This window comes from Pundamilia nyererei, unplaced genomic scaffold, assembly GCF_000239375.1.
Source record: "Pundamilia nyererei isolate P.nyererei 1_Seehausen unplaced genomic scaffold, PunNye1.0 scaffold00332, whole genome shotgun sequence".
NCBI classification, from domain to species: domain Eukaryota; kingdom Metazoa; phylum Chordata; class Actinopteri; order Cichliformes; family Cichlidae; genus Pundamilia; species Pundamilia nyererei.
In genome coordinates, this window is record NW_005187733.1 from 159880 (window position 1) to 177750 (window position 17871).

Sequence of the window (17871 nt, forward strand, 5' to 3'; positions counted from 1 at the left end):
AACACAGGAACACACTTCCTCTACACTGGGTGTGAGTGGAGCCCTCTAGTGGTCCACCACAATATAGTATTTTTATTTTTTTCCAATTCATTTTATTTATCCATTTTATTTTTGTATGTAAGCAATGGTTACTTAAGATAAAGAGAAAGAAAATTATCCATCTATCAATTTTCATTCACTTACCTAATTAATTATTAAAGGCATTAAGATGTGAAATGATTACCTTACAGTAAGAAATATTGAAACTCGTATGTAGTGTTGCACTGATTTTGCATTCAGAAAAAAATAAATAAATAAAAAATAAGGACCAGGAATGAATTGGCAGCTCATTCATCCCTGAAAAAAAATGTGATGGTATTGCAGATTTTCAAGATGATATACTTTAGACATCCTGACTGATATATAATACTGCACATTTGGAAACTCATATCCATTGTATATTATTTAATTTTTACAGAGAAAAAGGCTGAGTCAGTCAGGAGCTTATTGATTATGGGTGAGCTTGCACATCCTGAGATCCATAAATAAAAACCTGAATAGGACAGAAGAACAGCAAGAAGTGATACAAAATAGATTATTGGGTCTGGCAAACAACCTAACCCCAGTGGATAAAAATACAGGTAGCGTTTATGATGCCCAACCAATAAGCAGAATCTAATGTATTTTTGATTGGCTGAGATATTTGGCATAATGTCTCTTTTCTCATTGCATATGTTACACGATCCAAAAGAAGAAACCGGAACATCGGTGACACAGGCTATTGTAATGCATGAAGCAGCTCGTGTAGAAAGTTAAGAAAGTTTTAAGAAATGTTTGATCTTTCTTGTCATTGGTTGGATCTCAAACTACTGAAAATTAAAATCCATGGAGAAGAGATGAGATCCCAAACATTCATATTCAGGACAAATTCATCTGGTTTCACTAGAATCTGAACAATAGTCAGTTTCTGTGAAAAAGAAAAATTACCCACAAACTGATCGATATGACACTGAGTTTAACCTCATGCGCAGTTTGGGTGAAGACTCATTTGGTGATCATTGTATGGAAGTTTTACTAACTAATCTAACTAATATATTTAGGAGAAATGCACGAATGGACACCTGGCACCTGACCTTGTACTGTAAATCTATCCATTTATACTCACAAACCTTAATAATATTTATTTTACAAGGCTACATCCAAACCAGTGTCAGCGTTCAGCTTTCAGCTTGGAGGGAGGTCGTGTGAAGCAGTTTGTAAACTGAAAAATGGCTAGAAATTCTATCATATAGTAACACAGCTCTTTGGTGTACGCAATCGATTTTCAGAAATTGGATCATATATAGTGACACAGTAATGTAGACAGAACTGATGGCACACATATAAAAGCATTACAGAAATATATAGAATATATAGATTTAAGAATAGCAGGATGTTGGCGCGCGGCTTTGCTGTGATGCACTTTGTTTGTGGAGAGAAAGCTGCTACTCCATTTGGCTTTAATTATTTAATGGAAGCAGAATCTCATTACGCTTTCTGCTAAAAACACAAAATGAGAGCAACCATTGGATTTCCTAACACAAAACATAAACTGTGCGATGGACAAAATCTAAATAACGCAGTCCTTCCAGCTGATCTGTAAATCTGAGCCAAGTTCCGCACACAGACAGAATATCACTGCTTTTCACATGATTTTTAGGACATTAAAGTTAAACGCTGCATCCTTGAATGCAGCTTAAACACATGAAGCTGCAAGATTGAGTCCACTGACTGTCAGCGACTGCACAGTCGGTTACCCATCAGATTCAGGACAGCTCATTCATTACAGTGAGTGGCAGGTAGTTGATCTGAGGTCAGATGGCGTCAGACTGTGACAGATCACGTTAACGAGGTGATTCACAAATCTAAACCTCAGGAACAAGACAGCATGAGAAGCTGCTGCAGTCCACAGTACGATACAACATGTTACACTCATGACACAGACATAATGTCAGTGTAGACAATAAAATCTGTCAACAAGATGAAGAAAATACCATTTCTTACTTTAGTGGTAGTGTGTCCACAACTAAATGTTTAATGCTTTTCTTGTTTTATTTTAAGATTTTTCAATGTTCCTCTGTTTTTTAACCTGCCTTAAAAATCTTTAAAGTCATTTGTATGACTTTTCTTGAACTGTTTTTTCATGTAAAACCTGTACATATATTACTTTAAATCATACTTTTGAGAAGAACACCCTTAAAGAACGTACCACACAGCTCTAATCCCTCTGTAACACTGTAATCCTGGAGGATTATGTCAGGATGGGTTTGAATCCCATTTTGCGCACACTTTATTACCTCCTGTGTTTCTTATGACACTTGAATGTAATCTAATTTACACACAAAGAAATGTAAGTGGAAGGTAGTGCTTCACACAGTCGAGTAAATCAGTCATGAACTGTGTTGTATGTACTTATAGGCAAAGGAACACAAATCCCAAAGAGCACCATCTGTCTGCAGCAAACAATGAAGCAGCACATTAAACAAAGACTGCAGAGAAGTTCAGCTTAAGGACACAAACGCTGTTGCATCAGATACTAACTCAGAACTCTTGCCCCGTTGACTGTGTTCTGACATAAATCGGTAAGCAGGGCAAAAAAATAAAAACATTAAAAAAAAAACACAACTGGAAGGATTGTTTTTCTAGGTGTGTAAGAAAAAAGATGGTAGAAGACACACAACATAAGATCTACAATCACTGAAGAAGATATTTCACACATGTATTCCAAACCTTTAGACTTCAAAATCTGCAAACCACAATGACAAGAAATCTCAGAGACTTACGGCCATGCTTCTCTAAAAGTGTCCATTATATCAACTTTCTGCTGTTTTTGTTTCCTTTATTGTGTCACGCTTTTTGTGCACATAAAACATTTTGCAAAGTTTGTATAAAAGGAGATACTCACTGTCTAACTGCTGCTGAACTGCCTGAGACACACTGTTTTAGGATCCAGGCTTTTTTCTATAACATACCTAAACTGGTGTTTAACACTCTGGTTTGATTCTCGACCAGGAGCTAGTTTGGTGCGCCTTCAAAATGAGCCACTGCCTTACTCATATTTTCATCATGTTAGAGTTTCTAACTGATGGCTCTTAAAAGGCTGTTCATTGATTTAAGATCACGCCACTGCCAAATCTAGAATGAATCCTATTCATTTCCACCTGAAGGTACCAAAAAGCTGGTCTAAACACAACATCACCAAAAAAATGCCAAAAGTTGGGACCAACTGTGGGTGGAAAAGAGGTATTACGTGTTACATAAACTAATGTCTGACAGGTCAGCTGACCAAACGTTTTAGAAGGAAAAGACAGGAGCAGATGAAAAGAATGTGCTGCATCAGAGTACCACATGAGTACACTGATGCAATGCCACTTTCTTGGGTTTAAACATACTGCAGCAGCATCGTGTCTTATGTCAACACGGTGAGCCTATAAACCAAAGTGAAGTTGTTTAGCGATGCTGTGCCACATTTGGCAAAAACCGAACACAACATATCAACGCAAACACCTCATACCAGCTGCCAAGCACAGCACAGCCAACTATGACCTCCTATTCTAGAGTGAAATATGAGGTCATCTGTCAGGCAGCTAAAGCTTGGCCCAAACTGAGAATGAAGGTGTTGCAAAGGTTCAGTCAAAATCTAGACCTCAACCCAAATTAAACGCCCAGATGAAAGCTGTGTAAACAATGATGTTTATGAGCATCATTGTTTATGAACAGTCATACAGAGCACAGTTACTTCAAATTATTCCTGCTCAAAGTGGATCTACATGTAACTGAAATTGGGTATACTTCATTTCTTACAGCCATTCATAGAATACCATAAAGGCTTATAATGTTGTTAACATTCATCAATGAACGAGATAGGCTGTCTTAATCATTGGACAGAAGTGGACACATAATAGCTAAAGACAGTATACACATTGGTTTAGGGTTTTTTTTGTTGTTGATGTTGAAAAAAAAAACAGGAGCGGGATTAATTAGCTAACTTAACGGTTATAGCTTTAGGCTAAGAAAATATAAATCTCCAGTCAAAGACCCAGCAGGGGGTCAACTTAAGCCTGGAACGTGGTTTGTAAAGAACTGGCAGAAACGTTGAATTTGCTGATCATATTTGTGCAGTCATGCTGATAAACCCTTAATGGCTAGCATGATCCTCCACACAATCATAACAAAGCAGAGAGTATGTTGTTTATTCTCTTTAACAGTCAGTGATAATGGGTCATGGAGTAAGACAGAATAAATGACCCCATCACTATCGCTGTCTCCCCATATTTCCTGTGTGCGTCTTGGATTTGCACTTACAGAGAAAAATAATTTTAAAAAATAAATAAAAGCCCAAAAGATAATCCTCAGAAAAACACAATCAGTCGTGTATTTGCAGATATAAAAATGAACACAGAGCCCTCGAGGGGGCCCCAGCAGGGATCCAGACTTGCTTCTTCTGTGATCTGTTCACAATACTGAGCTACAAATTTGTATCCCACTGCATGTGGCCTACATGCTATTTCCTTAAAACTAACACTATCAGGGTTGCCATGACAAACTTTAAAGCACAGACGAAGCAGTTTGAGCACCAATTCAAGAATGTCAAACTAGCTTATTTTGGGATGGTTAAGATTATTTATCCACCGAAAGGCAAACTCAACTGTCAAGCTCAATTTGAATTAATTTCAAGGTAAGTGGAATTGATTTGCCGTAGTTACATATTCAGCCTGTTTTTCAGCTGATAGGAAGGAAGTGTGGAACATGCAGTGAATTGTGGTCACATCACTACTGAAAACCATGCAAGAAAAACAAGAGATTAACCAAAACCTAAAATAAACAAACGTTCACCCCTTTTGGTTTTGAGATTGATAACAGTTCCTCTAAAACACTAATGATACTGCATGCTTGTAGCTGCTTTTACATGTCTCGTTGGTGTCAGTTCATATCGACGTCAGAAAATCCTGCAGAACGAACTGAAAAGTCTTTAGAAACAAAGAGAAACATGGACAGCAGCGTATGAAGTTGCTGACGTGCAGAAAAGTTTAACTCAGGGATGCATTTGGTGTAAATCAGCCTGAAACTACTTCAAATTCTCACACCCAAAAAAGCTCTGTACATTAGTGTGAGTCAGCTGCTTTCAGTGCACTTAATGGTTTAAAGATTCACAACCAAACCTGCTCAGACTGAAGTGACTCACTGACTGTTTAACAGTATTCAGATCTCTCTCTGAGTGTGTGGGAATGATTCAGGCTTAATTCTGCTGTACAGAGGCTGAAATGCAATATTTAATGCATTTGCTAGGTGCTTATTTGGATTAAAAATTATTATTTGGGGAAAATTGTGCCACAAATGCAATTTATATGCACCTAACTTGCAGCACGATCCTTTATTAGCTTTTGAATTTGGGTTCATTTAAACGGCCCTCTGCTCCGAGTATACTGGAGTCTTCTGACTTTTAAACAAGAAAAGTATGTAGTTCAGGTTTTAAGTAGTGGTATGTGTATTCTCCTTATTATCATTTAGCAAAATTTACAAAAACAGAGAAAACTACGTGTGTAGGGTCCTATGTATTTTTAGCTGTGAACTAATACGTATTTGTGGCTCCAATTAATATTCAACACACCAGGACAGCGTTTGTTTGTGTGACTGAGTCAAAACAAACAAGTGTAAGAGTGTACTCGTGTTATTCAGGAACATATTAAGGTGGCACAATGATGGATTTTTTAATATTGTTTAGGCTTTAATGTAGCTCAGTGGGACAAAGAAATAAAGCATATGAGGCACAGGACACATGCACAAACACAATAACTGTTCGCAGGATACATTGGTACTTTATGGCATTTGCGGTAATTAAAAAAAAATGCTGACAATAGGAAAGTAAAGGCCATAGGCCATCAGAAATTATATTCTTCTTTTCATATCCTGAGAAAAATAAGACTGAATTGATCACCGCAGCCATTTCGATTTCAGTGTCTAGTTTTTCTTTTTGCATTTTATTTCTCAAAGTAAAACCAATTAAACCACCTTATCGCACCTATTTTCTTTGTTTTCTGCACCAAGCGATGAACATCCATTCGGCCAAGCAGTCGCACAGTTAGGAATGACTCAGGGCTCAGCTAATAGCTCCCATCAATAATTCAGGCTCTAATCTGTGTCTGGAGAGCCGTCAGAAATGTGTTATGTATGGACTCATCACAGTGATGCACTGGCTTGAGTCTACAGTTATTTCCTCCCCTTGAAAAAAGGGAGGATTTTTCCCTCACCAACATACCACATCAACTGTGTGCTGACAGCAGAAAACTAATGTTTACAGAAAGTGGAGGAGGTGGAAAGGAGCATCAAAGTATCCGGCTAAAGAAGAAATGCACTTTGCTAACGTCTTTGTCTTTGTGGGGATTAGTAGAAATGTGACTTTAGGGAGCACAGTTCAGTCTCTTCTAAGAAGAATTGCTGATTAGTTTGCAAAATAGCAGGATTTTGCCAACTAGTGACAATAAGACTAGTCACCTATATTTAGACCAACGAGAATTTGGCCAGATGGAAGTATGTTGACCAAACAACTGACCAGTGAACCCTGAGACTATCTCCAACACATAATTCATAAGAAAAAGCAAAGGGTAAATGATAATTAATTAATTAATTCTATCATTATAATGTGTATAATTATACAAAAAAGTGTACAATTCTGTATAATTTGGTACAAAGCCATGATATTAACATTACCAGACCACTGCAACCCTAACCACCCTAATATACACGTAAATACACACAACAGTTACAAAATGCTTTTAGGCATGTAAACAGTTCAGACTGTTCAGACTGTTATAAGCTGATAAGAGGGCAACAGTAACTCAAATAACCACTCATCACAACCAGAAGAGCATCTTTTAACATACAACACATCAAACCTCTAAGAAGATGAGCTACAGCAGTAAAGTCCACACCATCACACGTATCAGTTATGAACAGGAAACTCAAGCTGCAACACTGGGTCACCAACACTGGATGAGAGAAGCGTGGAAAAACATTGTCAGGTCTGAGAAGTTTTGATTTCTGCTGACATTTGGATGGTAGTCAGACTGTGGTCTAAACAACATGAAAGCATGGACCCATCCTGCCCAGTTCTGATGTTGGATCTTGGCACATTTTGGGCCCTTTGCACCACCTGAGCATTGTTTAAATGTCACAGCCTACCTCAGTAATTTTGCTGACTGTTTCCATCCCTTCTGACCACACTGTACCCATCTTATGACAGCTGCTTTCAGCAGGATAACACAACATGTCATAAAGGTCAGATCATCTCAAACTGGTTGTGCCTGACAATGAGTTTGCTGTACTCAAACTCACTGTCACTAGATCTCAATCCAACAGAGCACATTTAGGGTGTGGTGAAATGGGAGATTCACATTGTGGATGTGCAGCCAGCGTTTATGTGGCTCAACACTTTTTTGAATCTATGTCATGAAGGATTGAAGCAGATCTGGGAAGGTGAACTTAACAAACTGTCCGCTGAGTGTAAATTATACAGTGAGAATTTCATGTTACTGATCAATGTTTCCTGTCATTATTTGAAAGAAAATCTTCTGTTTTCGGCTTGGTTTCCAGACTATCAGAAGCACCGGTTCAATCATTCAAAATGTAGCTGCGAAAAGTCACCAGTCATTACAGCACTGGATGATTTCTACATTTTATTTCTCTCTGAAGTGAAACATATATATTGTCATCATGCTCAAACCCCTAAAATCACAGGTAACACGACCAACAAGTCTCCTATGGACCAAACAACAACAGCTGTTGCTATGGAGGCCTTTTACACAGTACCAACTACAAAGGTAAGGTAATTTGATAACCGTCATTACTCTCAGCCTTCTTCATATTCAAAAGAGGGTTTGATGCAGGTCCTGTTTATCAGCAGCAACATTAGATTTTTGGAAGGTAAACACTCTATTCTCACAGAGGTATACAGAAAGCTTCTGTCGTGCTTGTTTTACCCTCAGGGAATTTGCAAGAAAAAAACCACAGGATCCAAATTAAGTGTAAAACTCAAACGATGCAGTTGTGACACTTTGGTATCCATCACAGACATATCAGGTAATTTCTCAGACCACGCTGCGTCTCACTCAACACTTCCCTCAAGAAACACTTCCCCTTAGATTTCACTTGACTAATGGGGCTCAACACAAATTGGCAGATGATTCACAGAGATGTCGAGAAAGCAATAACAACCTCCCTTATCTATGTACACACACACACACACACACACACAAATTTTTCCAAGATTTCAGAGAACATTACATTGACTTTCATTTAGTTCATTCAGAAGTAACTCTTACTTACCAACCCTTTGTCCTAACCTTATCTTAAACTTTGATGTATGTTATGGGCACTTTGTCCCCATAAAGAAGACAAATCCCCTAATGTGACTACAGACAGATTTATGTCACCACAACACGAGTAATTGTCACCCAAACACAGCAATAAGCAAGACCTTTCCTCTCGGGTTTGGCTAGTGACACGAGGACAGCGCTATATGCTGCCTGAGAGTCTTTTCTACCGTAACCTATTTCAGTAATAACGTTAAAGGTGTTTGTGACGGCTAAGAAGACTAATGCGTTTTCATGCCATGAAAAAAATCTTAACTATACTAATATAAATGTCATATCTCACTTCATTTCTCTGTTTACACGATAAAAGCTGGAATACCACCTCTTATTAGCAAACTGACAACCAGTAAAAATCACTTTTTTTTACATCATCTACCTGCCAAATGAGGCTTGAAAAGAAGAAGAAGAAGAAGAAATACCCAGCAGTGCGTAATCAAAATGGAAATGTCATTATTTTTTTCCTCATGCGATTTAAAGAAGCTCACAGCTTTAACACGGTGCTTGACTTGTTCCTAAGTGGAACATTTCGACTGCAGAGAGGATGATGGAAAGAGGGCTGGAGGTTTGTTCCGGTGCTGTAGCAAAATCAAAAATAGTACTTTAGAGAAAAGTAAAGCTTACGATTTTACAGAAGAGGGAAAATAAAGTTGGTCAGGGACAAGACTGTAATTGTAGAAGCTTAGAATATAGGATATTTATCCTATTTACTATGTTAATCGATGTATAAGTTGCTAACTTTTTGCTCTAGTGTCAAATATATTCAGGAAATAAGAATAATTTGCCACTAACATATTAGGACATTCGATATGATTGTAAAGTGTGAAACAAAATGAAACTAAAGCTTTTCGTACAGGATTTAAGAACAACTCTGGTTCAGGATCAAATAAATCATTTTCATGTTTCGGGATGCAAACTGCAGCTCTGGAGTCAGAGTCAGATCCAACCCAGCTCCTTACCTGTAGTCCCTCAATTGCCAGTCGCAGCATGCTGGGAGTCAGTTTGGATGCCTGCTTGAAGGTGAAGTTACTCCAGTCAATGATGAGGATGAAGCCGTTGACCTGCAGCTCGGGATCTTCTATCATAGATTCCAGTGACAGCAAGATAGCCCTCAGTATGTCCACAAACGTGTATCTGAGACGAATGTAAGATAGCTTTTAATTTAACAAAATAGCAGAACAGATTTTACAGTCATGAAGAGAAATGAAAAAAGTATATATATTGACGGTTTGACGAGCTAAGGAGATGAAGGACATTTGTAAAGTTAAAAGTTGAAAATATCAAACATCTCCCAGCTACACTTTCTCAAATTCGAGGATTTATTGCAGCATTTGATTGCAAGATAAAAAAAATCTCTGGTTTGAGTTCTGATTAGACGGGTCAACACCGCGGACATCAAACTCGCTCATGACAAACTCTGATAAAGCCTTTGACATTTGCTAACATTGACTAAAGAATTTATTAAATAAAAAATGTTACTTGAATCAGTTAAAAGACAAGAGTGCTGAACTGCCCTCATTCATAAATCTCATGAAAGAGCTGTAGACGGTATCTCTGAATCAGCCTGACGCAACTTTGTCAGTAAAATTTATTGATAACCTTCACTCAATTTAATTTGGTCATGAGTTAATTATAGGTCTTTAGTTCCTTTGTGCCACAAAATGGTTGTGAAAAAGCTCAAATGTATCTGCTGGGTGTTTTCAGAGACATTTTAATTGCTGTCATTGGTGACTGTGTGGTCCCTGGTGCTACTTTCGTCCATCCCTGTGGGTTTTCATCCAGCTGATACCTCAGATGCTTCACGTACCTATTTAACACTTGTGCTTTTTTTCCTGTTTGTTGTTGCCCTTCATTATCTTATCTCGCTCTTCATCTTTCTCTGCTTCCTTATCAAGAAACCTATTGCCTTAGTCTACAGATAATGTACTTTTTAATTAGCTTATCAGGCAGCAAAACAGATGTCCTTTTCATAATTGCGGGCACAAGTTGAGGCGTCTACTAGTTGAGACTACTAATAATATATCCAGAATATCCAACATAGCTTTTAAGTCTTTCTAAACTGCACTGGACAGAAACAAAAGCATAACATGAAACACCCAGACAGATTTCACAAACTGATTCATGTTCAGAGAGGAGCGATCAATCATTTATTTTATTTTAATCTTATGAATGCAATTAAAACTTGCAAACTTTTTCTACTTGACACCACACTAAAACATAAAGGTTTTATCACACTATGTGTAGTTTATGTGATCAAAGTCATGCGAAAGCGAGCGAGATCTGTCGGGTTATTGTTATTTCCTTGTTTTTTATTAGATACACGGTAAATTATTTGTTGTGTAATCAGACATATGGAACAGATGGTGGACGTCTCTACAGATTCTGGTTATATCCAAAACAATAAACAAGCCCGATTCTATATTGAAGCCAAATAAACTGCAACTTAGAGCTTTAATATGAGTCAAGTTTCTAGCCTTGAACCAGTCTGGCTCAGTCTGTGCTGTTATTTATGAGACAGTAAAGCACTAGACTCTGTGAATGAATAGTGACAGTAATACAGACTAATGAAAAAATATAACAAAAAAATACACAAATGCTGTCTGCAGATTTATCCCTAAAATGTTGAGGAAATGTAATTTCAGCACTTAATTTTACATTAATTTGTTATTTTATTGACTAAAATTGTAAGGATATAAACACAGAGTAATGAGGGGTATCTAACAGCCCCTATGTTACTGAATTAAGTACTCTGGCACCACTTTATCTAAAGCGTAAACATTCATATCTAAAGCCTAAAGTGCTTTGAGTGCTCCGGTAGAGTAGAAAAGCGCGATATAAGAACCAGTCCATTTACCATGTTCTATTTAAACCTGTTACTATCTGATAGTTGTAATTACAAAGATTTTCCCCTGAAATAAGCCACAGTGGGTGAATAAGCCAGGCCCTGAAAGGTCTTGAGATGATTTACAGTATAGGGCACATGAGGCATAAGATGAATACAGGATGTGACAAACACGTGCAAGAAACCAACACTTCGTTTCAAGGCGTCATAAGATAACAAGACAAGGCCCCAGAACACGAGACGTGGGTGTTGTTTTCTGGGTTTAATCTGGTCAACCAGCCATTTAAACGTATTTATACATTGAAACTAAACTTATTTGGAAAGTGAAAGGTGAAAAAAATATATATTTTATGGCCATTGCAAAGAACTAAATTCAACCTAACATCAGCTTTTCATCAACTCATGGTTACCCACTCTGTAATTCTCTGTTGATTATACCGAAGGTCTGAAACTAAAATTGGGTTAAATTTGGTTTAGACCATTATTTAGACATACAGATCACACCTAGCCTTTTTTATTTCTTCAAATAAGCAAACTTAAAAAAATTATTACTGGCCCCGAGAAACAGTTTAAATCTGCTGAGGAGATTGCAGAGAACGATGTACCATTTTAACCAAATTTAGATGTAAACATTTTTTGTAGCCATGTCAACAAAGTGAGAAAATGCCTGTAAAAACTAATTTTAGTATTTTTCAGACATCTATAAAAGTATTTTTGGTGTCTGTTAAACTGCTTTTTACTGGATGGGAAGGTTCTACTTTACAGTCATGCAAACATGCTGAATATATTCACTGTTTAGTTTGAACATATTAGTAGTATGCTAACTTTGTTACTTAGCAATAAATGCAACAGAGCCTGTATAAATCTTATATCAGTCAAAGACATTCAAAAATAAAACTGATCAGTGTAACTTTAGTTTACTGCCTGACATTATTTGGTGATAAACCAAAGTAAACTGCGAGGAACACAAAATTCTGCCTGTGTTGTATCTACAAAATAAAGATTTGATCACCAAAATCGAAATCAAATTGAAAACAGTTCATCCTGAGGGAGACATACAGTCACATCTTCAATGGCCTGCTAAGCTATTACAGCTCAGTTTTTGTTTTGTTTTTTTATAGTTGTTTGGATATTTAAGTCTGGGGCAAAACTGTAGGCCAGGTGACCAGAGCCATTTCCCCAGCTTGGGTAAAAAGACTAAAAACCATGCAGCCAGACTTGAGAATATTTGACATTGTGTGTTTATGCTGAAATAAATTATAAATAAGTACAAACTGTACTGTACACCCTCCCCCCTGTCCACAGACCTCTGGTGTGAGGCTGTGATTTGTGATTTGGGATAGGCTACCTCTCAGTCCTCATTAAAAAAAAAAGGTATTTCGCTTCATCATCACGCTGCAGACAGTGTGCTGTGACTGGACACAGCCCAGACAGCACCTTTGGGATGAACTGGAATGCTGACCCTGAGCCAATTAGTCCAACATCAGTGGGCCACCTCACTAAATGTCCTCCCATCTTAAAATCCTTGCCAGGAAATGAGCTCAGCATTTACACAGTGTATGGGTGATATATATGGATATTTAGCTACATGTGTTTTTATTATTTTGGATTTCATACTTTTATTTTAATATTCCCATAAAGATTATTTAGTTGGTTAAAGAGTTCTTGTAGTTTCCTAGTAAACAACAGCTGTGTGGTGCTGAATAGACAGTTCCATAAACCAGTCTCCACTTTATAAAGATTAAAACACTGATTTCTACTCTCCAAAAGCCCTTTTTTCTTCTCATTAATAACAACCCCTCTTTGTTACCTGCTCTGGTCCCAGTTGGCAGCGAACAGGACCAATATTTTCCTGCCATATCTGTCCAGATTGGAGAGCACGCCAGGGAAACCATCCTTCAGGGCCTGCTTAATGCCCGGGTCAGTTGCTTTCAAGTTCTTGAACATGTCTAGGTTTTGCTGTCTGTACTCAAAATACTGTGCCAGCAGCCGGAACGCCTCGAAGTGATTGAATTTCCTGGCTCGGAGGAATCTGAGGATAAACGCATCGTCTGTCCTGAGGAACCCGATGTCCGGTCTGGTGATGATCATGTCCCTGACCTCCTGGATGTCCTGGTGTAAAGTCTCAGGGTTTTCTTTCAGCTCTACCTTGGCCTTCTCCAGGGTCTCTGGAGACAAACCAGCCTGTAAGTGAGTCATCTTTTGCAACAGCTGTCCCTCCACGGGGGATCACACCACACCAGCTTCCAATGAAACACCAGTACAAATGGTTACCCCCGGAGCAGCAACAGGGTAAGAAAGTATACTGAAGTGTTTTCTTCACGCTTTCCTGATCAGTAGCTGACTTCAGATGGAGGCCTGCTGCTCTGTAGACGTAATCCACCCTGAACTGGCACACACGCAGCTGCTATGATGCTCCTGTGATGCATAATCAACATATGGGCCATTCACTTTTTGCGCACAGAAAAAAATCAGTTCCACCACAAAGAATTCAACTTTATCACAATTTCCCACCATGTATATCATGAATCAGGTCCTCCAGCCTTCAGGCGGTACATCCAACCTGCTGATCCGGGCGGCCTGAGCTCGGAGTCGACAGACAGCCGCTTCCCTCCATGTCAGAGCCTCTCCTCTCTTTCTCTCTCTTTCTGTGGCACAATGACGACGACAGCATCACCGACTCCCCGGCGTCGCTCGCGGCGGCCAGGCAATGCGGCACGACCCTGCAGCAACCTGCTATATCATCATCATCATCATCCCTCCGCCTTCACAACGCATCTCCATCCGCCGACCGACCAATACTGGTGCTGGTGCTACTGGTGGTGCCGCCGACGGCTTCGCCACAGTCCAATCGAAGCAGATTTGGCCGCTTTTTTCTGCGTCTACATCCCAGTTTTACTGATCTCCGCTGCTCGTCCACATAACCCAAAAACTGGGTGTGAATTTAGGTTTCTAATAATGTTCATGAAAGCCCCAAAAGAGGGAATCCAGCAGCACAGGTGTCCCGCAAGGTTTTGTTCCCCTCCTGCCTCCGTTTTTTTTTTTTTTTTTTGAAAGGGGTGGGGTAGATGTGTGCGTGTGGGGGGATTGCCGTCTCCGCTCCGCCTGCTGCTGTTGCTGCTGCCGTCTGTTCGCCGGGAAAGTGACTGACAACAAGAGTCTGTGATCCGGTCGGTGTACGGTCACCACCGGCGGGGAGGAAGGGGGAAAGGGGTGGGGGTAGAGTGTAAGATGGAAAGACAACAGATGCAACGAGGAACGAAGGGAGGGGAGAGAGGGCCAGGTGGCAAAGAGATGGAGAATAGCTGTAAAAAAGGATGCTCAGCGGAGGAGAGAGCAGGCAACTCAAATGAACGGGTGTAGGGCGATAAGATGAAGGTAAATGCTGAAGACAGGGAGGGGTTCTGGGCTTTGGAGGCCCGACGGAAAGTTGGGAACCTCTATGTCACCTTCTTCTTTCTCTGTTTCACCTTAAAGAACCGTTTGTGTGTAGTTTTTATATCTGAAATTATGCACAGGTTAACTTTAATTTGCATTTAACTTTAAATTTAATGTAATTTTTGATGAAGGAAATGATAGAAAATGTGCTGTAGCTTTGTATTTTTCCTCGCCTTGCTGGGATTTCATAAGAAATATGAACTAAGAATCATAATGAAGACTTCACTGAATTAAAATCTGTCCTGTCACAAAGCCATCCTGTCCTGGGTTCTTGTTTTTCTGTGTTTTCTGTACATTTTTATCTCCATACTGTATATCACATATGTTCTAAAGCTTTCTAAACACTTTTTATAAAAAAAAAATACTTAAAGTGTTTGATATTTCATTTACATTTCATGTGAAATCAGTGCAAGTTTTAAGGTAATTTATTAAATGTCTTAAATAAAATATGCATTCGCTCATTAAATGCTATTTGGAAGAATGTAACCTCGTCCATGGGTTATTTAAATTCCCCCAAAACATCAAAGAATTGACCTACAAACCCTCCCATCTGCTCAGTTTGAATTTCTAGAGTGAACCTGTTTTTTTGCATTTTAGAGTTATGTGTTATCTACGGCAGAAAATAAGAACGACAGTGCATCAAATATAAAATCTGTTAGTGTCATGAGGATAAGGGAAGAGATCACTGCTAAAACTGGCGACATGAATGCAAACAGCAGACTTTTCCACCGAAACAACCTCAGCTTCTAAGCATGAGTTCAGTAATTCATTTCCCCTTTTGTTCAGATCATTCCTGGCTTTTTTCTGCCATCGTACATGAAATGCATTAAATTCTTCCTGCAGAAGAATTTATGGCACCATCAACTGCCTCATTAACTCAAAATATCACTCACATAACAGCTTGTTTTAGTCGGTTTTTAACATATTCTTTTGTAGGTTCATGTCTGCCTGGGGGAGGTCTCACACTAGAATAAAGCAACAAGGAGCTGGACGAAGGGAAAGAGGAAGGTGTTAGTTAGAAAGATGCAAGAATGGACAAATTATGAATTATTATGTTACTTATTTATTACTTGTGTAGTAAAACAGGTCGTATAGTACATGGCTGTTTGTTGTTTTATGACTGAAATGCTGTTGATAGTTATAATAGCAAGCTAGAGGGTTGTATGGGGGAAGGGGAGTGCAAATGAATAGATGAATGTGGAGAGTGAAGTTGGGTGGGGGGTGACAGGGGTGACACCTGCTCAGTGCTGACCAGACAGCTGCACTTTAACAAGCTGAATTAATTTCTATTGTATCTGCCTGCTTGTCTCTCTGCCGGTTTAGTGTGTCACTGCACACAGTCGAGTGCGCAGCCCAGTCACCTCTGCTGCTGCCTGCAAAAGCAGCACAGTCATGACAAAAATGCAACACATGAAACAAGTAGAGAGTAGAGGGGGGGCGGGATGCACTTAGAGTCTTTCTTCTACTTAATTTTTACTTGATTTTTAAAAATCAATAGTGACATTTTTTTTGTTTCCTTGTTGAAGAACTACACCTGCAAAAGCAGAGCCTGTGTGGTTTTGGCAAGAGTAAACATAACTCTCTCCCACACACACAAACACATGCACATACACAAAATCCCCTAAGTTCTTGTCAGATGACTTTTGCATATGTTGAATCTGAAGTCGGCAAATCAGCAAAGCATCACATCCATATGCACCACTTTCATGCTTTGATGTAATTTTACAAGTTTAGACCATCCGTGCTTGTGTTTATATAAGGTTGTGCATTTTAATTATGGGTTTTCAAAAGTTGTGATGACTGTAGAAAGCCAGAATATGACTTGATATGGCTTGTCAACGTCGCTGGCCTCCCTCCCCACAGGCTGCGCTTGGAGAGACCTAGATTTAAATGGTTGAAACCAAAAGAGCCACTTCATGGCTCTAGATGGAACTCAGTTTTACTGCTTATAATAAATTCAAGCGAATTTAGCAGATGGCGTAAATGCACACATCTGTCAGAAGTGAACTGTGTAAACTTACATTGTTAAAGTTGTGGTTCTATTTTCTCACACCCTCGTTTTATCTTTGAACACTTCAGTTCAGATGCTGCCACTATGAGAGGAAATGCATGTAGAAAAAAAAACATTTAGAAATGCAAATAGGTCTTTTAAGCCTTTAAGTGAAAAATTCATCTTTCAGAGAGCACATTTCCTCCTGAATTAGCACAAATGAAATGGCCACCCACTCACAACAAAACAGGTCCAAGTATGTTATGATGCTCTGCAGGAGAGTTCTCAGCCGTGCCACCTCTTGGCTTACTTTTTCTTTTTTACACTTTTTATGCTACAATATTGCCACATCACTCATGCACCTGCTGTCTAAAGTGTGCATTGGAAGGTACATACAAAGCAATGATTGGAAGGTACCATGTTACTGGGGATGGTTACAGGGGCAAATCCTTTATGGATGGTTGGGGGAGTACTGAGCAAGTAACAGGCTCCCAGGGGAAGCGATGGGGTTGCAGTGATTGCCCTCAGCTCTAATGGGTTGGTGTAAGAGCAAATTGAATGTATTGAGGACAGGCATTAGACATTACCTCTGGTTTCCAAAGGCCCAGCTGCTATTTTCAGACTTGATTTGCCTTTTAGTCTCCAAGGACCAAATAGCTAATTAACAAAATGGAAAAACAAATGTTTTCACGTTTCAGCTGACCAAGGATTCTACTGCTCTACTGACCCTGCAGGTGAATTTCCTGCCTTTTCTTTTTAAATGTCGGACAAAGACAGACAGAAGACAAATGTAAAGACATCTAAAAATAAGATGTAAATGAGCTACATGCAGCTTCAGTGCTCTTGGCATTAATTCTCCAAAGTCTCTGGACCTCCAATACAGGGATACATACTCTCATTCTGCACTTTTATCATAGCAGAGGGCAGCACTGTCTCATATAAAATCTCAGCTGGTTCACTGCTTAGTGACTCAAGACTAAATACTCAAACAATTCACAGACACCTTGTGTCTCGTGCATGACAGCATTGTCATCCTAGAAGAGATCAATCCTATAAGTAAGTGTTTCATTACTCAGAACAACTTTGTGCTAATCTGTAGGAACTCTTTCCTCTACGGGGACAAGTGAATGTGAACCATTCCAGCAAAAATATAAGCACAAAGCATGAGGATCCCACCAGTATTGTATTTAGTTACTTCTTTAATATATCGAATT

The 17871-nt window shown here is 39.0% G+C and overlaps 1 protein-coding gene across 1 annotated transcript in view; it reads right to left on the reverse strand.

Annotated features, from left to right (window-relative positions):
* Positions 1-14348, reverse strand: part of clvs2 (clavesin 2) — a 47241-nt gene extending 32893 nt beyond the window's left edge. Inside the window, exons 1-2 of the mRNA XM_005751888.1 lie at positions 13040-14348; positions 9347-9521 (exon numbers count right to left, since the gene is read on the reverse strand). Coding sequence (XP_005751945.1) covers positions 9347-9521; positions 13040-13428 — 564 coding nt within the window. The 5' untranslated portion in view covers positions 13429-14348. The remainder of the gene's footprint in view (positions 1-9346; positions 9522-13039) is intronic.
* Positions 14349-17871: the final 3523 nt, after the last annotated feature.